At 38.2% G+C, this 23,340-nt stretch overlaps 1 protein-coding gene across 2 annotated transcripts in view; it reads right to left on the bottom strand.

The window, feature by feature from the left end:
* Nucleotides 1-23,340, bottom strand: part of LOC142611817 (lysine-specific demethylase JMJ17) — a 38,628-nt gene that overhangs the window by 7,528 nt on the left and 7,760 nt on the right. For both annotated transcript variants that reach the window (XM_075783960.1, XM_075783961.1), the window contains exons 9-23: nt 20,731-20,913; nt 19,295-19,447; nt 19,003-19,194; nt 18,841-18,906; nt 18,617-18,712; nt 10,911-10,997; nt 10,682-10,798; nt 10,372-10,579; nt 10,194-10,258; nt 9,961-10,019; nt 9,698-9,829; nt 9,451-9,610; nt 9,037-9,372; nt 567-743; nt 357-418 (exon numbers count right to left, since the gene is read on the bottom strand). In XM_075783960.1, coding sequence (XP_075640075.1) covers nt 357-418; nt 567-743; nt 9,037-9,372; nt 9,451-9,610; nt 9,698-9,829; nt 9,961-10,019; nt 10,194-10,258; nt 10,372-10,579; nt 10,682-10,798; nt 10,911-10,997; nt 18,617-18,712; nt 18,841-18,906; nt 19,003-19,194; nt 19,295-19,447; nt 20,731-20,913 — 2,093 coding nt within the window. The remainder of the gene's footprint in view (nt 1-356; nt 419-566; nt 744-9,036; nt 9,373-9,450; nt 9,611-9,697; nt 9,830-9,960; nt 10,020-10,193; nt 10,259-10,371; nt 10,580-10,681; nt 10,799-10,910; nt 10,998-18,616; nt 18,713-18,840; nt 18,907-19,002; nt 19,195-19,294; nt 19,448-20,730; nt 20,914-23,340) is intronic.

Here is a 23,340-nt window from a genome sequence, read left to right as displayed (position 1 = left end):
CTATAACCGGGAAGAACAAAGAGACACGAGTGAATGGATAAAAATGAGAGAATAGATTTCAGACTCCTTAGGCACCATTTGTTAGTAAGCACAAGTTGCAACTTTCAAGTAGATGCATAATCTGCAATGGTTGATTGACTAACATTTGAACTTTTTACGGCAAGAAGACACTTCATCAGATCAGAGCATAGAGTTACATATCTAAAAGTATGCTTGAAATTAATGCTCAATATAAACATGTGCAAATTTACACCTGGGTGTGTTTTAATGCTACAAACCCAAGTGATAAATTTTAGGTCAGAATGGTAAAAATAACAAAATAAAGACAAATAAAATAAAATAATCAGTGGACTCACTTATGTTTCTGGATAGAATTTTCAAGTTGACCAACCATCACTGGAAAGGAGACATTGGTATTCTGCAAGTAGAAGACCCTAAAAGTAAATCCTATATAACAAATAAACTTTAAACTATTGGATAAAATGAATGCTAAGTATTCCATTTATAAAGTTTTGGAAGTATATTCTTAAAAATAGGAAGAGGCAATACAACCAGCAAGCAAATACCTCAGCAAGAATTTCTTCAACATCACTCAAATTGCATCTTTTGAAACCGCGTGGCACAGAGATTGCCTCTGTGGCTTTCTTAAACCATTTAACACCAACAATCAACGAGCTGCATAAAGGACCAGAGGTACGTGAATGGGGAAGTTGCTCTACAGACTCCATCAAGCTCTCAACATCCTACAATATAAAATGTGAATGAATCCCTTCATTAAAATGCACCACTCAGTAAAACATTTAAGAACTGATTAGAGATGCGTGCTTTGAATATTTGGAATCTAGTACCCTCGTGTCTAATCTTGATTATGTGGAGGGAACGTAACAGTCGCATTTTTTAGGGTAAGGAACATTTGAGGATCAGCAAATAGCATTATTTACTGGCACTTTGTTTGACCATAAACAAGCTTGAGCATTCAGGTCTAGTTGTTTCTAGATTCTCTTCTTGTTTGTACAGTTTGTTTTTCTTTTTTCTTTTTTCTCTGTATATATTCTGTTTTTGCTACTTCATTCTCCTTGCATGAAGTGACCTTGCTTAATAAACTTTTTTCTTAATTATCAAAAAATATATATATCTAAGAACAATTTTCTACAACTTAACTAAACCTTAATCCAATTGAATTGCATTAAAAAAGAAAATACTTCAATTATTTTTTTGACAACTTATGCATCCAGTAGGTTTTGAACCTAGGAACCTCACCCTCCACCTTGCTCTTACAAGAGGTGTGGTGCATTTGAGCTAGAGCTCATAGGCCATTAAAACGCTTGAATTATCTCACATAAGCAAGAAATAGCTAAAACCACAATAAAGTTTTGGAAATCACAACTATTCCAAGGAAATTTGATCGATGTGAAAAGGAGAAAGGAAACCAAGTACAAATTTTCAGCATTAAAAACCAAAATTGACTAATACAAGCAGAAGGATGAGGATACTAAAGCAAAATTAATACCCAGTCGATGCAAAAATTTCTCTGTATTTACACTTTCTTCCCTATTTTTTTTTTTAGTACCAAATTGTTAATCTTACTCTTGTTTTTTATATGCAATTTTTATTTTATATTAGCATAAGGGTATTTGATAATCTTGTCATATCACTCTAATAAAATATGTACTAAAGAGAGGAACTAATTGAGTTAAATTATACAAGTCAAGAACATGTTACATTTGGTGTAATTTTTTCTTAATGTTAGATTTGGTTTAACCCTTCCTTATTTATTTATTTATTTTTGATAAGTAATAAAGATGTATATTCAAAAAAACTACCTCATGTATAACGGCATAAGGCACATCAAATATTACAGAAAGAGAAGAAAAAACAAAGAGAATACTAATTACAAAAGAAAGAACTAAGAAACGTAGAGAGAGAATCACTAGAGATGAGTTCTCAAGCCCTAGACCAGTTGAAAAGGGGGCCACTAAAAGAAGCAAGTAACTGGTCATCAGTGCTTTCCATGTCCTCAAACGTCCACCAATTTCGCTCCCTCGAAGTACACCACATTAAGCACAACGAAACCAAATTCCAAATGCTAGACGAATGCTTTCCCAACCAATTCCACCAACCAAAAAGAGTATCTGCAATCGATTTTGGCAAGACCCATGAAATCTCAAAAGATCTAAAAACTAAACTCCACAACCGATAAGTTTGTCCACAATGAAGTAACAAATGATCCACCGTCTCCTCATTACAACGACACATAATGCACCAGTCAACAAAATCAAACCCTCTACCCCGCAGATTGTCACTTGTAAGAATCTTGTCCCAAATGGCGGTCCAAACAAAGAAAGAAACACGTCGAGGAGCCTTAACCTTCCAAATACCTTTCCAAGGAAAGATAACGGGCAAGGGACCTCGTAGTTTATTATAAAACGAGCAGATATCAAAATCTCCATTCTTCGTCAACTTACATCTCATACGGTCTCCAGTCTTAGTTGGAGGTAAATTAAAACTCAAAGTATGAAGAAATTCATCCACAACACCCATCTCCCAATCATTTGGTCTCCGAATGAAACGAACATCCCAACTTCTCCGTTCCTCTATCCCCAACCATTCAAGACAAGAGACCATAGAGGCTTGCTTTATTGGAAGCAATCCCAAACATAGCCAGAAAGGTCAGTTGGAGTGGTGAATCCCCACGCCACCGATCTGTCCAAAACTTCACTCTATCCCCACCCCTACCTCAAATTGAATATTTTTGCTGAAAACCTCCCAACCCATCCGAAACTTCTCTACAAACCACACCCATGTACACCTCTACCTAGCTTGGAAGTCCATCCCCCCCCCTCCCACCCCAAACTTCAAAGCTACAACTCTTCTCCAAAGCCTTGTCTTCTCAACCCTAAACCGCCATAACTATTTCCCTAGTAAGACTTTATTAAAAGTAGTTAATTTTCTTACTCCTAACCCACTATTTTCCATAGGTGCACACACCTTATCCCACCCCACAAAATGTGTCTTGGAATTCCCCTACAAGAAATCCCTTTGCAACTTCTCAATTTTATTGGTCACATGTGTAGGGATAGTGAAAAGAGATAAAAAAAAATAAGTAGGAAGGCTAGATAACGTGCTCTTAAGCAACGTCAGTCGTCCACCTTTTGACAAATACTTCTTCCACCCAGCCAATTTACCCTCAATTTTCTCCAATATAGGGTTCCAAATAGTAGTGGACTTGTGGGAGGCTCCCAATGGCGTACCAAGATAGGTCATAGGCAAAGACCCAATCCTACAACCCAAAATCTCTGCCAAGGCATGGACATTATGAACCTCCCCAATGAGAACCATCTCAATCTTCAAAACATTAACCTTTAATCCTGTCACAACCTGGAAACAAAGTAGTAGCATCCAAACATGTAAAATCTGCTCCAAATCTGCATCAGAAAATAGAATCGTTTCATCCGCGAACAAAAGATGCGATACAAATTCCCCTCCACCCTACCTACCATCAGCCTTAAAACCATGAAGCAAACCAACATCTTCAACTCTTTTCATCATGCTACTGAAAACCTCCATCATAACCAAAAACAACATAGGAAATAGCTAGTCCCCTTGTCTCAATCCCCTCGAGCTTCCAAAAAAGTCAGCTAGAGACCCATTAACCAAGACAAAGAATTGAACTATAGATATAAAAGTACGGATCCACCTACACCACTTCACCCCAAATCCCATTCTCTTTAGCAAATTTAGAAGTGCCTCCCAATTCACATGATCATAGACTTTCTCAATATCCAGCTTACAAATGACCCCGAAATCTTACTCTTCATCCGATTATCAACACACTCATTAACAATAAGAACTGAATCAAGTATTTGTTTACCACCCACAAAACTATTCTGAGATTTAGATATTAGCTGATCCAATACATCTTTCAAGCAATTTGCCAAAACCTTAGCCAAGATCTTATACACACTTCCTACCAAGCTAATAGGTCTAAAGTCTCAGATATTGGAGGCACCATTCTTCTTAGGGATTAAAGCTATGAAAGTTGCATTAAGAGATTTTTCAAACTTACTATGTTGATAAAACTCTTCAAACGTTAAAACATTACTTTCCACAACTATCCAACAATGGTGGTAGAAGACCATAGAGAAACCATCAAAACCTGGAGCTTTATCTCCTTCTAGCTCTTTGACAACTCGAAGAATCTCCTCCTTTTCAAATCCGTTCAAGCCATTCCCTCTCCAAACCCTCAATCTGATCAAACTCCAAGCCTTCCACAAAAGGCCTCCACTCCTCTATCTCCTTATACAATTTTTTATAAAATTGTACTACTTAGTCCGCCACCTTTGATTCTTCCTCATAATAACCCCATCTACCTCCAACATACTGAGATGATTATACCATCTATGAGAATTAGCTATCTTGTGGAAGAATTTAGTATTGTTGTCTCCTTCCTTAATGCAAAGCATACTTGATTTCTATCTCCATGAGATTTCTTCCAAAGAAAGAAGGTTCTCTTTGAGATCTCACCACAACCCTCTCACTTATCTCCACTTCAAAAAGGCCAAACTCTCCATCCTTAGCATCTAATAATTTCAAGGCCTCCAATACTTCTTTCTTTTGACGACCTACATTTCCAAACTCACTACAGTTCCACTGAATAATGTCTCCTTTCAAAGCCTTCAACTTCTTGGCAAGCACATAACTAGGAGTACCTAAGAAAGAATATCGATTCCACCAAGAATGAACCCTATCTGTGAATCCATCCATCTTTAACCAAATATTCTCAAACCTAAAAGGACTATTCCCCTTCATTATTTCCCCTGCCTCCACTAAAATAGGAAAGTGGTCTGAAACAAGGCGAGGTAAAACCCGCTGGTTCACATCTAGGTATTGGTCCTCCCGATCATGAGAAACCAGAGCTTTATCTATCCAAGACATCGAAGGCTGATCTAAACCACTAGAACAAGTATAACTCCCTCCCTCCAACGGTAAGTCTATCAAATTAAGCTCCTCAATAAACTCAGAAAAATTCTACATAGCCGAAGTAAGACGCGATCCACCCAACCGTTCACTTGGGATGCGAACAATGTTGAAATCACCTATGTAACACCGTGGAACATCCCAATATTGCTGAATTCCAATCAGCTCATCACACATCTGCCCCCTCAAATTATTATGATTTGGGCTATAAACCCTAGAACATGCCCAAATAAAACCATCCCTCACATCCTACCACCAAACCGACACGGAAAAGTAACCCACCATAACCTCCAACTTTTCTAAAACCTTCCTATCCCACATCATCAAAACCCCACCAGCCGTCTAATCCGCATCCAAAGCCACCCACTCCACACAAGGACAACTCCACAGGCTGCAAACCACCCGTCTATCCATGCCCACAAGCTTAATTTCTTGAAGGCACACTACATCACACCACCTAATAATTTTTTTATTGATTAATAAATTGAAAATCCTACCATTTAATTACATGTTCTTTATATTCTTAAAATGCATGCCAAATTTCGTGTTCAATAGATGCCGCTCTCTCTCTCTCTCTCTCTCTAGCCCTAAGCTTTCATATTTTCACAACTCATCTTGGTATCAAAGCATCCTAATCCAACCCAAACACATGTTTAAACAATATGGAAGCCACCGTCAGATGACAGAGGTATGCTCATGTCATCATCCATACAATGACATCAGGCTTGACGTCTACACCAACATGACCACCAAAATCCAAAAATCACATAATCTGAGTTGCCAAACTCTCATTATATTTTATTTATTTTTTCTTTCTTTAATTTATTCAAGAAAAATTAACCTCATGTACAAAATATATACACAAGATAGCCTAAAGAATTACATTCAAAGAATACAAGAAAATGAAAGAGATTCTATGACCTGTACAATGGAACCAATAACATTAAGACCCAAAACAGTAGACCATTCACATGGTAATCTAAAAAAAGAGGTCTTCAATTGCATCTCCAAAACTTCCAAGTCTTCAAAGTGTGATAATCCCACTCCCTCCACAATATCCACATCAAACATAAAGGGACTAAATTCCAAACAATAGAAGAGCATTTACCAAACCAATTCCTCCAGTCAACCAGGATGATGAAGCCAGCTAGATTGATTTTTCAAAGATGTCTATAATATTTTCTTTAAGTCTGGTCAGTTTATTATTTAGTCCTTTATGATGTAGTTTGTGTAGAATTTAAGTCAGTCAATATGTCCTAATTTGAGTCAATAATCTTTTATGACCTTTTGAGTGCATGATCTTGGAACTGGGGGAGTAATGATTATGAAAGCTGTCACTAGAGAAAGCGGTGCTATTTATATAACAAGTATGGGCTAATTAAAGGCATCTTCTACCAATTAATATATATATATATATATATATATCTATTTTAGAAAATGATTCTCTACAGCCCTATTTTGGGTTTGTCTCTTCATCTACTCTTTCTATTCTCCTGTTTTGCTTTGCTCTAAAGCAGTTCCAGCAGTCATTGGTTACTGTGGACTGCATCACATGAGGTTAATCACTCCATTTGGCATCACCCAATGAACCCCAAACACACAAAAGAAATAGCTCCACAAAGCACAAGCAAGATCACAATGAAGTAACAAGTGATCCCTCAACTCCGCATTGCACCTGCACATACAACACTGATCTACTAGAGTGATTCCTTCCTTCTTAAGGTTATCATTAGCCAAAAACTTCCCCCAAGATGTTGTCCACATGAAGAAAGTGATCTGCTTCAAAGCTTTGGCACACCAGATACCTATCCATGGAAAGTATATATCCCTTGGAGCTCACAAAACAATGTAGTAATAACGACCATCAAACACCACATTGCATTTCAATCCCCATCTTATTCTATTGGGAAAATACTAGAATTTGAGCCGAAGTGGAATAGGGAGGTTATGTGTACCAGTTTGGTGACTGGAATGATATATTTGTGTTCACATGACAAGAATGGAATGGAATTGAAAACTATGTTAGGAATGCAGTTGTGTGGTGGTTCGTCAGAATATCATGCTTCACATCTTCATTATAATGCTATTTGTTGTATCTTGCATTACTTAAAAGGTGCCCTGAGACAAGGAATATCATACAAGCCCTCTGCTTCTCTAAATATGACAGGTATTAATGATGCTAACTGGGTTTATAGTCATTCTAACAAGCTATCCACTTCTAGCTATTGTACAAAAAGGATTCTTTTTTTTGATAAGTAAATATGATATATATACGAAGGGCTACTCTATGCATGAAGAACATAGAGCAAACCCAAATAATACAAGAAGAAGAAAACAAAGAGAAACAAAAGAGAAAACCAAACAACTGAAAAATTACAAAAGAAAAAGGGAGGAAATCACTAGACGTGAGTCCCCACGCCTGAGACCAATCGAAAAGAGTTCCACTAAAAAAAGCAAGCAACGAATCACTGGAGCTATCCAAATCCCCAAAAGTCCTCCGATTCCGTTCCTTCCAAATACACCATAGGATGCACAACGGGACTAAGTTCCAGATCTGAGATGAATGCTTCCCCAGCCAATTCCAACATTCAAAAAGCAAGTCTGGGATCAATCTAGGAATAACCCAAAACAAGCCAAAAGTTATAAAAACAAAGCTCCATAACAGATAAGCCATCTCACAATGAAGAAGTAAGTGGTCTACCGTCTCTCCACAATGACGGCACATAATGCACCAATTCACAAAATCCAATCTCCTCAATCTCAAATTATCTCCCATTAGGATCTTATTCCAAGCTACACACCAAACAAAAAAGAAACTTGCTTAGGGGCCTTTACTCTCCAAATAGCTTTCCAAGGAAAGGCAGTTGAGCTAGAATCCCTTAATTTGTTATAATACGACCGGATGTCAAAAGCCCCATTAGGCTTCAATTTCCATCTCATCCGGTCTCCAACATCCATAGGAGGGGTATTGGCACCCAATATATGAAGAAACTGCAGCCCTTCATCCATCTCCCAATCATTAAAAAATCTACTAAAACGAACATCCCAAATTCTTTTCTCCTCCGCCCCCTGCCTAGGCAAAGAAGCTTCAACAAAAACCTCCTTATCAATGGCAATACCATACAGCCTTGGAAAAACCAAGTGAAAATGTTGATCCCCATACCATCCATCCTGCCAAAACCTCACTCTATTCCCCAACCCAACAACAAACTGACAATTTTGCTGAAATCATTCCATCCCATGCGAATACTTCTCCACAAACCACACCCATGAACTCCCCTACCCAGCTTTGAGGTCCATTCCCCCATTGTTCCCCAAAAAGTAGAACGTTATTGGTTCACTCTATCCTTCATGACTTGGGTGTTGATGTTCCTACTCCTATGCAACAGTCTTGTGACGATCTGGTTGCTATCTTTATCACTAACAATCATGTTTTCCATGAGCTTACCAAACATATTGAGGTTGACTGTCACTTTATTCGAGATTTATTAATGCGGAAACAAATTGTCACTCCCTATATTGGTTCAGATGATCAACTAGGTGATATTTTCACAAAGTTGTTAGATTGTATCTCTTCTCAGCAATAATTTTTCAAGCTAAGCATGTTTTATCTGTATGCTCCAGCATTATGGGAGTGTTAGCGTTACTCTTGTTTTTTTTTTTTATTAATATTATTATTACTATATTCACTTAGTATTTTATGAGGCTATTTTTATAATCTTGTTAGATTGCTCAAAAATAGATGTGCTGAGGAACTGATTGACTGAGCCCTAAACCTTTTCTGCAATCTCTCACTCTCCCTCCATTCTCCTTCCTACTTTCTACTCTCTTAAGAGTAATCCTTCACATATTTAAACAAATAACACTTTAATATGCAAACTTCTATACTTTTCTAATTACTCTGTAACAAAAAATAATAATAATAATAATTGCAAATGGAAAGTAGCACATGCTTCGCCATAATTGTCAAAGTTCTGAGAAAATAAAACAACAAGTGCAAACAAAAATTAAAAGCATCAACATTTATACATCCATGTTAATTAGTTTTAAAAATATTACCTCAAAAGCAGGAGCACCAGAGCAGAAAGAAAGGGCCTTCTTGCACCATTGAAGTGTAGAGCATGCATCTTGAAGATCCGGAATCTCACAGAAGTCAAAACCAAGAGATAAACCACTTTTCAAGGTGGATTCCACTTTAGAAACCATACATTCCATTTTGGAAATAACACAGTTGCCTATTCCATCACCAATATTACACATATTCAATATGCGTCCGACATCTTGCAGTAGAGAACATGCGTCACACACCCACTCCTCACACTTCTTCAAAAATGTTTCTAGCACCCTTCTTTCATCCAAAGATATCTTCAGATGCTTTGACTGAGAAACCAACTCCTGCAAAATATAGAGCATCTCATCATATATATGGTTCAATTTTTGGCAAATAAGTCATATGCAGGAGAGAGCAAGAACCTTCAACACCTCAAATTCTAGCAAAGAGCTTGAGGCAGGAGCTACAGACAAAGCTGACTTTAAAAAGGGCTTTGACTTCTTTAACCATGACTTGGCTATTAACACCGCATCTTTGACATCATTAAGAGAAGGTAGAACCACAAATATGTCTTCCGAAGCCCTAAAAAAATCTATAGTCAACTACTGTAGCCAGCAAGAAAAACCAACCATAAAAAGTACGAATGAACTGGAAAAGCACATTAAATACCTTATGGCATCCTCGAAGTCACACAACAGAGCCTCATGTGCAAGAATATCTTTTGCTCTTTCTTCCCAATGCATGGCAACAGCAAGTATTCCAGTCATATCAACAAATAATTTCTCTACCTCAATCTCAAGCCTGAAACCCAAAAAAAAAAAAAAAAAAAAAAAAGCAAAATTGGAACAGGAAACTTTGATGCAAATATAAAGCAAAAACCTTTGAAACTGTTAGTTTGAGAGGGGTCACAGGCATCGAGGTAAGAAGCATACACAGAAGCCTCCATCGTCAGTTGCTGAATGAAGTCCAGAGACATTTTCATATGACGTGCCTGTTATCAACAAACCCAAGTAGTGTAGAATATTCATTTAGTAATCATGAAATTTGAAACCATGAAGTTCATGAACAAAAGAGAGGGAGAAGAAGACCCTGAAGACAAGGGTTTATGAGATCAAAACATATAATAATATTCAATCTGCCAGACACTGCCACAACATTGAATTACCTTCAGAGCTTTTTCCCTGCAACAGGCCTTCTTCAACTCAACACCAACTAGAGGCAATTCATCAACTGTTCAAAAACAAACATACTATTATAGTAATAAACAATAAACAAAATGATAACTATAATAATTATTTCCAACAATAATGATACAGAAAACTTGCATATGCCAATGAATGAACCTTGAATTCTTAAAGATTCTCCATCCTTGAGAATGCAATTTAACTCATCAACCACATTGTGCTGATCCTCCCGTTCACTAATGTTCACCAGGACTTCATTGAAGCGGAAGATCCATAAAACAGCATCACTATGGTATTGCCTCAGAAGCTTCAACTCTGGTACGTCAACAGTACAACTATTCAATTCTTGAAGAAGCACTTCGAGATTCTGCATACATTTTGAAAAAAAAAAGGTATCCCCTTAAACTCTAGTGAACACTACAAACCACAAGAGTGAGAGAACAAACAAACAAAAAACCTAAGAACTAACCTTTAGATTAATAGGACCATTCAAAATCTCACCACACTGAGCACGACATAATTCAGCTTGCCTTAATAGGTCTAGAAGCATGTCTGTCTCTGGGAGTTCAACTTGAAGCTCAGAAATCTGTTTGACATTACATTTAATATCATAATATTAGGCTACAAAAAATTAGAAACCGGAGACATTGACAAAAACCAGATATAGCAATTGCAAAATATATAGAAAATCAAATCACCTGTGACTTTAACTTGTAGAGGATATCAACCTCGATTGCAGCAGGATGTTTCTCTGAGATGCATTTTCTTACGTTTTCTATCCAGACCTAATTGTTTTTGGTAGAAAAGCCAGAATAGAAAGAAAATAAATGGTTGAAAATATTAAACTTCGGAACAATGAAATCCATATTTAGCATATCATGGCTTCAGCGGCAAGAAAGTTCTCTTTAAAAGCACACTTTGGATTTTATTTGGCAAAATAGAATTCAAGTCAAAGAAGGAAATCCTTTTAACAATTTTTTTTTTTTGATAAGTAAGAAGAAAATATTATTAAAAAAGAAGAAAAAGCAAGAAAATACAAGGAGTTCACGGTAGTGAACAAAAAGAAACAAGCAGCCACAAACAGCCACTAAGCTATTCTAATAGACGAAAGGAAATCCACAATGGTAAAACATTCTGAGAGACCCCAACACCGAGACCAATCAAAGAGGGTCCTTTGGCATAAGTCTAATAACTGAACCACAGTTTTCCCCTTATCCTCAAAAGAATGCCGATTCCGTTCAGTCCAACTAGTCCACATTAAACAACTGGGGACCAAATTCCAAATATCGGAACTATGCTTCCCAAGCCAATGATACCAACAAAATAATAAGTCCCCTACTGAACTTGGCATGACCCAATTGATCCCAAACAACCAAAGCATATACGTCCACAAAGAATGAGCTATCGGACAGAAAAGTAATAGATGATTCACAGATTCCACATTACAACAGCACATACAACAACGATTCGCCAAAGGGCAACCATGAAGCATAAGGTTATCCAAAGTTAGAATCTGACTATGAACTACTGTCCACATAAAAAATGCCACCCTTTTAGGAACCTTGACTTTCCAAATGCCCTTCCGGGGGAAAGTGGAAGGAGCTGCATTTCGAATCTTATGATAAAAAGAACAAATGTCAAACTTCCCACTTCCATTAAGACCCCAACAAAGCTTGTCACACCATTCACCCCTAGGAATCCGAGTTTGGATGAGATGAAGAAGAGAGTATGAAGCTGCTAACTCCCAATCATTAAATTCCCTATAAAATCTTAAACTCCACACTCTGTCATTATCACCCACTGGAATGCTTAACACTTCAGAAATACAAGCATCTTTATTGGCTGAACACAAAAATAGCTAAGGATAAAGAATTTCAAGAGGAACATCCTCAGTCCATTTATCATACCAAAAAAGAATACGAGAACCTTCCCCCACCACAAAAGACAAATGCTTAGCGAAATTTTCCCACCCTTCACTAATACTCCGCCATAAACCACAACCATGAGCCCTTCTGCAAACTCTTGTGCACCAACCCCCTTTCCCCTCCCCATATTTCATGACTATGACCCTCCGCCATAGATGAGTGATTTCATGGCCATACCTCCAAAGCCATTTCCCTAATAGGACCTGATTAAAGGACACCAAGTTCCGAATTCCCAATCCACCCAATTCACGCGGTAAACAAACCTTTTCCCAAGCCACCAATAGATATTTGAAACACTTAACTGAAGAACCCACAAAAAAATCCTCTGAATACGTTCCAATCTAGTCGCCATAGCTTTAGGAATAGTAAAAAGGGAAAGGTAATAAGTCAGAAGGCGTGAGGGGGTACTTTTCAACAAAGTGAGTCTACCACCCTTTGACAAGTAAAGCCGCTTCCAGCCTGAAAGCTTCTTTTTGATCCTCGCAAGAATCAGATTCCAAATCGAGGCTGTTTTAAACAAGGTTCCCAATGGCATACCCAAGTAAGTCATAGGCAAATTGCCCACCTTGCATTGAAGAATATTAGCCAAAGTCTAAATATTGCTCACCTCCCCAATAGGGGCAATTTCACTTTTTCCCACATTCACCTTCAAACCAGTAAAAGCTTGAAAACAAGTCAAAACCAGCTTAACGGAAAAGATTTGCTCTCTAGAGCCTTCACAAAAAAGAATAGTACCATCAACAAATTAAAGGTGAGAAATGCGAATACCAATTGAATGATTAGGACCCAAATGAAAGCCCTAAATGAGGCCACCTTCCTTAGTTCTCTTCAGAATACGACTTAAAACCTCCATAATCAAAAGAAACACAAGGGGAGACAAAGGATCACCTTATCTTAGACCTCTAAAGCAACCAAAGAAGCCAGCCGAAGATTCATTAACCAAAACTAAGAAGCAAATAGTAGTGACACAAGTCTTCAACCATCTCCTCCATCTACCCCCAAAACCCATCATGTCCAACAGATAAAACAAAGTGTCTCAATTCACATGATCATAAGTTTTCTCAATGTCTAACTTACACACCACCCCTAGAGCACGACACTTCAGTCTACTGTCTAAACATTCATTAGCAATAAGCACCGAGTCCAAAATCTACCTGCCTCCAACAAAAGAATTCTACAAATCCGAAATGAGTTTATCCAACACCAACCTCAAACTGTTAGCTAACACTTTAGACAATAGCTTATACACACTGCACACTAAGTTGATAGGCCAAAAATCTTTGATATTCAATGCATTATTTTTCTTGGGAATCAAAGATAGGAAAAAAGCATTCAGAGACCGTTCAAACTCTGAGCTCATATGGAAATGATCAAAAAATGTCATAACATATGTTTCCACTACCCTCCAGCATTTTTGAAAAAATGCCATAGTGAAACCATCAGGACCTGGGGCTTTATCACCCTCCATCTCTTAAAGCACCTTTACCACTTCCTCCTTAGAAAAATCCCTCTCTAGAGCAAGCCGCTCATCCTCCTCAATTCTAGCAAACTCTAAACCATCGATACAAGGGTGCCAGGTATTTGACTTAGTATACAAACTATGATAAAACTGAACCACCTTAGACCGCACCTCTTCCTCTTCCTCTTCCTCATCCTCATAAAGAACACGATCCACCTATATACCCCGGATATGGTTAGTTCTTCTATGGGAGTTTGCAACCCGATGAAAAAAGCGAGTATTATTGTCCCCCTCCTTCACAAATAATATCCAAGACTTTTGACTCCAAGAGATCTCCTCCAAAGAGGCAAGATGAGCAATCTCACTTTTAATTTGAATTTGCCTAGTTTGATCCTCCTGAGAAAGACCTGACAAGTCCTCCCTAGCATCCAAACCCAACAATTCAAATAAAAGGCATTTCTTCCTAAAGGCCAAATCCCCAAAAACCTCCTTATTCCACTTTTTCAAGTCTTCTTTGAGAGCTTTTAATTTACGAGCCAAAATAAAGCTTGGAGACCCCGCAAAGCAATACCCATTCCACCAATGCCGAACCCTCTCTACAAAACCCTCTTCATGCAACCATATATTCTCAAACTTAAAGGCTCTTCGACCTTGATTAACACTACCGGCCACCACCAAAAGAGGGCAATGATCCGAGACTACACGAGGGAGTACCCTTTGAGACACGATTCCAAAATGATCTACCCAATCCACCGATGCCCAGGTTCTATCAATCCTTGGCATACAATCCATCCCTGAATCTCTAAAGCAAGTAAATGATGCCCCTTCAAGAGGCAAGTCCACAAGGTAGTTAGCCTCAATGAAGTCAGAAAAAGCAAGCATAGCCGAGCTAAAGGCTTCACAACCAAATCTTTCACTCGGATATCAAATGATATTGAAATCCCCAATCACACACCATGCCGTATTCCACCTAGCGCGCATCCTTGTGAGCTCCTCCCACAGAGAACCCCGCTGACTATCATCATTAGGGCCATACTCTCCTGAACAAGCCCATACAAAATCATCTACAACCCCCTTCAATAAAACATTAACAGAAAATTGACCAAAAGCACATTCCACTTTTTCATAAACTCTCGTCCCAAACCAATAACACCCCCCTGCAGTGTTGATTGTATCTAGAGCTACCCAGTCTAGGAACGGACTACCCCAAAGGCTTTGAACAACAGAAGAGTTTGAAGAAGCCAGCTTAGTTTCTTAAAAGCAAACAATATCACACTTCCACTCCTTGAGAAGATTTTTACAAACTTCTCGCTTCTAAGGACTGTTTAATCCCCTAACATTTCAAGAAAGAAGCCGTAAACTCATTTAACAATGGAAAGCACCCCCGTACCCGCTGAGGAATCTCTGTTCCTCCCCTTAGATGCTACTCGTCATAATTAATTGACGAAATCAAGCCTTTAAGTTCCCTAAGCCCTTTCTACCTTGAGTTCACAATTTCTTTAGAATTCCCAACATTTACAACATCAATGCAGTCTTGTTCAAGAAGACGAAACAAAGCCAAACATTGATCTTCATGCTTAACAATGGGAAAACCCACAATTATACAAACTTTTCATCAGGCTACATACCCATTTCAAAGTTTTCACCTCTGACCCCCAAAACTCTCCCTCATCAGCTTCCTGGATCACATCCAACTCCTTTTGCTCATTGGGATCCCATTTAGATAAAGGTGAACACTCCAACAAGTCACTGTCTTCCTCCCCGTGGCACAAACCACTAGGATTTGCTTCACTGTGCTTCCACAGAAGCAGGAAAGTGCTCAGACCCATCCTGTGCCAGCTCATCCCCATCCTGTGCTAGCTCATCCCCATCCAAATGGCTCAACGTATTGCTCCATTTTTCTCCCTTCTTACCTGATACCTCCGTGGAATTCTCTCTCTCCCGAAAACAAAAGCTCTTCTTGCTACCCAAACCCAATAGAGGAGAAAATTGATTTTAGGTAGCACCCTGATGTTGTTGAGACAGAAAGACAGCCTTCCCAGGCCCCATCGGCCTCGCCAACATCCCTACACTGAAGTCACCATCCAACGAAGTCTAATTTTCGACCTCCGTCCCCCTACAGATCACAGCCTCTCCGATGAACCCATGCTTGGAAGCCACCATCGCACTTACCGCTACATCGGGATTAGCTCCCTCCAAGCTAACTGACGGTGAGACCACCGAGGCACCATGAACAAGGTCGGCATTGACAGCAGAGGCACTGAGATCCAGATCCAGCACTGTTGCGCTCTCCGGTGACTCGGAATCCCCACTCGTTCTTCCTCTCGAACTCTCGCCCATTACCCATGTTGACTGAGCATCAGACTTCACTTGTAAAAATCTGGGCTTGACCAAACTGCCCTTCTTAAGTGAAGGCACTTGCACCACAGGTTAGGCTTCATCAAGCCCACAAGTTTGTTGTATGGCTTCTAGCCCACCACTTAAATCCTTGGGCCAGCTAATCTCCTTAGCACCCAGAAAAGTGACAACACGTCTTCCTCCCTCAGGCTTGCACACCCTCAAAGCCAAAAAAGCAGGAGTCAACGTAAACTTAAATGCCCACATGGATCTGCCATATAAAGCTGCATGAATCACGTTCTGCCCCCATTTAGTTCCATTTTTTTTCCAAATTCCTGATCTTCTGCTGATTACCATAAACAGACATACTCTTCCCACTCCGGCCACCACCAGCAAGCTAACCACCTCCACCCCCATTATTTACTGACACTTTGGCCATAGATACCGGTTTGGCACCAGAGCAAAAATCCCTTAGCTCTTTCTGAAACAAAGACCAACCAGCTCTATTAGAGCTTGCCGGTATCATTATACAACCTCTCCTAGACCCTCCAAAATATACCGCAATAACAACAAAAAGACCAGCTTTGTTAGATCTCCCACAAAACTCTTAACAACTTCCCATTTTCCCTGAATCTCTTACAAAGTAAAACATGGCCAGGCACCCAATCTCGTATATCTTCAAGACAAGAAAGTATCCACTCCATGCCCCTACGTCCAACCCATATAGAGCTCTTAACATTCCAATGTGTCTTATGTATAGCATACGAATCAGACCTCCCCCCATCAAAAGAAAAAGAAAAAAGTTTTGCATCAATATGAAACAACCTCTTGCTGCCCCCAAGGTCAGAGGATTGAGGTTTAGGAGGGATGTTTTGAGGGGTTTCTATGGAGGGAGAACTTGGTATGGTTAAAGAAGCAGATACAAGGGTAGGCTGTTTGGGTAAAGCTTGGTTAGACCCCTAAGGTGATGGGGAGGGGGAGGGAAAAGACAGTGGTGGAGGAGGGGGATAAGGATATGGGAAAAACCCAAACTGTGGAGGAAAGCAAATGGGGGAGGGATAAGGAAAATGTGAGGGTGGCAGAAAAGGAAAGAAAGAAGGTGATGGTTGAGGGAGAGGAGAGGGTGGGGTGGAGGAGGGGGTGGAGAGGGGGAGGATGGGGTAGGGGAGGGGGGTGGGGGGGAGCAGGAGTCATGGCATAGAACCAGTTTCAGTATACTACTTTTCACTCCTTTTAACATAATAGAGATCATGTTTCTAGTTTATACTTTCTTGAGGTGAAGCACTCAGAAACAGAATTGCTTAAATTAAATTAAACAACAAACCTTAATCCCAAATTTTTGAGGACGGCTATGGATCCTCAACAGATTAGCTAGGGTCAACTCCATTCTATTCTATCAAAGGCCATTTTATTTTTTTGATAGGTAATAAAACTTTTATTCAAAAATACTGAGCATCATGTTCACGATGGTGAACATTCTGATCAGGAAAAAATACAGCAAGTTCAAGAACTTGATCTTTTTTTTTTTTTTTTTGATAAATAACGTAAGAGTATTATTAATAATAATAAAGGAATTGCCAAACCGAGTACATAGGGGATGTACTAATGATGCAGAAATCATGAAACAAGAGAACAACGGTCAAGAAAAATAGAGAAGGAAGAAAAGGAAAAATGAGAAAAAACCACACTCCAATAACTTGATCTAATAGAGTGTAAGAAATCAGAAATAGAAATACAATTTGTAAAACCCCAAACACGCGCCCACTGAAATAAAGTACCGAAGAGAAGAACTTTTGAAAGAACTTAGGTTCTCTCCTTGTCTTCAAAAGCCATATTCTTTAATAATCCCTTAATTAATAAATCCTTTCTTATTACTTCTACTAATGTTATTTTGGGTCTGCTGTCTTCCTCTACCTTTTTAATTCCCTCAACTTGGATCAACTCTCTCTTATTGGTGTATTAATTTCTCTCCTTTGAACATGACCACCCCATCTGAAACAATTCTCTCGGATCTCTTCGTCAATAGGAGCTACCCCTATCTTTAAGGGGATTTCCTCATTTTGGTCCTATCTTTCCATGTATTTCCACTTATCGATCTTATCGTTCTCATTTCAACTACAGTCATTTTATGAATATGTTACTTCTTAACAGCCCAACATATGTTGCTTCTCATTAAAACTACACTCTTTTTTTAATTCAATTTATTTATTTAGATAAATAAATAACCACCCAATTTTTTTTAATATTATTTGAAAAAATCCAGGTCAACCCAAACCCGATTGACCTGATTTCTAATTCAATTAGCCCGACCCATTTTTTCTAACTCCTTTTTTTCTAACTCAAACCTGAAAGCATCAAACCCAAACCTGATTGACCCGACCCATTTGCCAAGGTCAGATCCTACAAATACCATATAAGTAACAAATATTAAAATTCTCAATAAATGAGAAACACAACAAAAAATGAAAATTGAAACTACCATACGCATATTACCACCCCAGCTCATGTGATATGCAGGCAACCATATGAACATTATTTCACAACATTAAGCCGCAAAAATTTTTTTTTTTTTTTTTGAAAAGTAAGAATGATATATAATTATTAAATTATTTTAAACGAAAAGCAAGACAAGCACCCCCAAAAAAAATATCAGACTAAATCAGCAAATGTCAACCGAATATACCTTTACTGAAGAACTTTTCAGTGATAACTTCTCAATCTCCTTTACATAAATTGGTAAGTCACAAGCTTGGGAGTACAAGAATTCCAAAACAGAAATCTGCGGTGAGAAAAATTAGTCAAGATGAATGGAGAAAAAGGCAACACCACTCAATATAATTGAATTAGTGCTACACACTGCCAGAAGACATTATATTTTCTCAAAGAAAATATTACTAAATTATATACCTTTGTGCATGTTGATAGGGCATTATCAATTTTCTGAATCAACAGTCTTGCCTCTTCTGCATACTCCTGAGTGTCATAAAACAAACAGCGATAAGAGGTCAATTTGAAGACATAGGGCAACCACACAGTGGAAACAACAATCACTCACTAAACCATAATAACCTTCAACTTGAGATGCTCAGGCTCATTACAGGGCACAGGATTGAAACTCAGCAACTCTTCAACATATTCAAAGTGAATTTTATCCAGATCAACATCGCAATGACGTGACCAGTTTTCAATTTTAGATACACAATCTCTTATTCCTTCTGCCCATTTCTGAGCTTCAATCAAATTCTTTACTGTGTCTCGCACCTGTGTCCAAAGTGAAATTTTTTGCTTCATAAAGTATTGTTGCAAAATCCAATTTTAGGGGCAACACATGAATGGAAAAGGATGGAGGCTCCAAACTCACCAAATCCATTTCAGAACCAGCCCAAAGGAGCTGTTCAGCTTCCTTCAATGCGGCAACATAGGATTCACTTGAAAACGGACTCTCAAAAATCTTAGTTGAATGCAAAAGCCATTGTGCCGCAAGCTGATCAAGAGTAACATGGCCACCATTCACCTACATGCAACAAGGTCCCAGAGAACAATAGCCACATATTACTTAATCCTCATATACTTAAAGACACTACATTATAACCAAATAGCACTAAATTCACTAAAGTACACAATTGGTCCACAAATCATCATATACTCAACAACAAAACATGGTATCTCTCAAACACACCCCACTTGCACAAGAAGACAAATATATCCAGAATAATTTCTAAAAAATAGAGTTATTTACTGGGAAATTTTTGCATTGAGATTTGTTATACAACAGAAGTTTTTTAGGTAAGGAATGACCAAGCCAAAGAAAGAGCAAGGCTGAGGACAGGTGTGGGCATCATAAAACTTAGGCCCCATTTAGTGGCGTTTTCCGCAGTTTCTTCAGGAGCACTTCAGCTTTTAAACTTCCTGTAGCTCATTTCTAAAACAAACTGTGCTTCCTTTTTCTTTCTTTTTTTTTTCTTTTTTTTTTTGGGTAAGTGGAAACCATATGATGTTTAGCTTTTCAAAAAAACTGTGAAGTAGCTTTGCCTTTCTCATTTGCTTTTGAGCATCCAAAATTATTCATATTCTAAACTGCTACAACCCTGCCGAACTGGCCCTTTTCTCTCTCAGGTCTCATTCTGCCTTTTAGGAGAGAAATGCAGAATCAGCTTTGTGGGCTGCAATCCTTCATATTCTTTTCAGCCCAATTAAAAAATAGACATGAGAGAATATTCTAATAAAAGAAGCTCAGCACAAGAAAGTAGCATAGCTACAATAAATAGGCAAGTTATTTTCAATGCATCTCTTTTTCATCTTGTATTGAGCTAATCACTAAACATTGATTATATTACTACCTAAAGTTTGTTTTTGATAGGTAATAAAATCTTTATTGATAAGAATAGTACAATGAGTTTACGATAGTAAACTCACTGCAAAAAAATGGAAATATTACTACCTATAGTGCAGGTGCTCTACCCTTCTGTTACTCAATACTAATGTATTTTTATGTTTGGGCTGAAGGATAATGAACATCCAGCAACAATACCTCCAAGGCAACTCCAAAAACTGAAATTTTTAAAATTATCTTCTAAATAAATCACGACACTTCATAAAGGAAATTTATTGTAATAATCAAAGGAAAATTTCAAGAAGACTGATCCAACATATTTCCTATCAATGATCAAGGGCCAAAAGCATAGTCGGCAAAAGGAACTCAAGAGGCACATATTTATAAACATTGTATAGCTAAGATAACCTAAGGAGAGGCACATTTACAATTATTTGATAGTTAATAGAATATCAAAACCAAACCTTTTTTTTCAAAGCCTTTGGTTCAATAGGACAAGGTATTTGCCTCCGTATATTTCTACTTTTTGCCGTCTCTTCACAACTATATTTATCTATTGTATGCACCAAGTCATACAATTCAGCAAGTGTATGACGATAAAGAAGACGCAGTTTACTGGATTTGCATTCACAAAGGCGTTCCCAATGCTGCATGAGACACAGAAACAATCAGGAAACAATCAGTATAGAAAATATTATTGTAATGCAACAACCATTAGGTGTTTAGAACCACAGAAATTTGATCATGCCTATAAAAATTTCTAAGCATCTTCATAGGATGCATGGGTACTGGTACGGGTATGGAGACACAACATTTCTTGAAAAGCTAGGGTATGACATGTCGGGATATGGAAATTAATTAATTAATTTTTATTTTTAGGTATATTTTATATATTTTTGGACATAATTTTATTTATTTTAGGTTTTAAAACTAAGTATTAATAAATAAAACGTTTGAAAAAATATCAAAATTAATTTAAAGGCAAAACTAAAATTAATTATTAAACATAAACGCTTCTTACTAAAAAAATAATAAATTTAAAGCTACATATAAGGCTTTTTTTTAAAGGAAAAAAAAGTTATATATAAAAACATAATAAAAAAGGCTGGTTCCATGCTTTAATTTAACAGAAAGTGAGCCCATTTTATTTCCATGGCTTTGATTTGATGCAAGTAAGGGAAGAGGTTTTCTCTTTCGAATAAACGTGGCCTTAAAACTTTAAAGCGCATAATATAAGGCTTACAATTAAATTCTCACATATATGGGCTGGGTTGGCCTTGTTTATTATTGAATGTAGGCCTATTAACTATGAAGTAATGGCCAAATTATTTTAAAGTTTAAGTCATGCCTTATCTAAAGCCCAAGCTATGTCAATTTATCCGTCTAAACCACCCAATGTTAATTTAACTCCGGTTATGTGCCTTTAATTTACGAGGAAGAAAAGAAGAATGTCAGTTAAACCAAATGAAAGAAATTTCTTGAACCAGTGGACTCTAACAAGTAACCTCAACCAATAAATCAAGGCAGCAAATCAACAAAGAATACAAAGGCAAAAGTTATGAGAGTTTAAAAATATACCAGCCCTTTTCAAAGAGGGTGATGGTGGTGGTGCTATAGTGGTTCTAGACTGAAGAAAGTTGTGAGTTTAAAAAGAGAAGGCAGTGGAATGAGAGTACGAGGGGCAGAGGACTGGTTGAGGCTGCTGCAGAGTAGACTTGAGGAACCAGACTGGTACGTATTTAGGGTTCTTTTCCTGCCTTAAGAACAAACTAAATCTCTTCGTTTTTCTTTTTTTTCCTCCCGTGTCCAGGACGTACCCAGCCGTATCGCGACCATGTCCTGGCTGTACCCATAATTAAAAATACATTTTATTTGCTGGGCACGTATCGCATACATTTTGTACTTGTATCACATATATTTATCCAAGGAAGGTAGAGTCACTTTAATTAAAAGTACTGTCTCAAATCTTCCTATTTATTTTCTTTCTTTATTTCCTATTCCTGCTTCAGTGGCCAACTAAACTGCAAGACTTCAACGGGACTTTCTATGGGGTGACCTAGGGGATGAGCCCAAATTTCATCTTGTTAATTGGACTACGGTTTGTACTCCACTTTCTTCAGGTGGTTTAGGGATTAGGAACTTGAGAACCTTTAATGTAGCTTTATTAGGATAGCGGTTATGGAGACTTAGGTAAGAATGGGATGCTCTATGATGACAAGTGACAGAGGTGAAGTATGGTTGTAATTGGGGTGGTTGGTGTTCTAGCTCACTCTCTGGTCCATATGAAGTTAGTTTGTGGAAAAATATTAGAAAGGGGTGGCCCTCTTTATCTCAGTTTATTTTGTATGAAATTGGAGATGGATCAAAAGTGCAGTTTTGGCTAGATCGATAGCGTGGAACATCTTCTCTTGCAGACTGCTATCCAGAAATATATAGGATTTGTCGAAACAAAGAGGCAAGTGTGGCTGATCTAATGAGGTACACCAATGGAGTCCTTCATTGGGAAATACATTTTTGTAGGGATGTACATAATCGGGAATTGGAAGCTTTCTGCAGCTTCATAAATACCATTTATAGCACTCCTATAAAGGGGATTGGGGAGGATAGGAGATGTTGACGACCTTGTAAGAGTAAGGGTTTATGGTTAGTGTCTATGAAGCACGAACGCGGCATCGGAGGCGCCGCACCAGCGTCCGACGCGAGGTGAGGCATGCAACGCAGCTGCCTGCGCGTTGGTGCCGCGTCGCTTTTTTTTTTTTTTCATTTCCCGATTCGTGCCGACTCAGCACCAACTCAGGCCGATTCGGGTCGTATCGGCCGAAAATCGGTGTGTTTCTACCGAAAAAAGGAAATCTGCCGGTAAAAAAAAAAAAAAAAAAAAAAACGGAAAATACCGGTGGACTGGACTTGATACACCGCTGTCACCAGTGGACTGAAATCATATCTTTGCTTTGTCTTCTTTGCTTCGCCGGTGGACTGGGTATTGATATGCCATTGTTCTGTTCTGATTTTTTTTTTTTTTTTTGAAGAGTTCTGCTAACTTCTGTTTCTCTTTTTGATAAGGACAAGTGGAC

This window comes from Castanea sativa, chromosome 10 (assembly GCF_040712315.1).
Source record: "Castanea sativa cultivar Marrone di Chiusa Pesio chromosome 10, ASM4071231v1".
NCBI lineage: Eukaryota > Viridiplantae > Streptophyta > Magnoliopsida > Fagales > Fagaceae > Castanea > Castanea sativa.
Note: the sequence above shows the minus strand (reverse complement) of the source record. Positions and strands in the feature narration are given on the sequence as shown.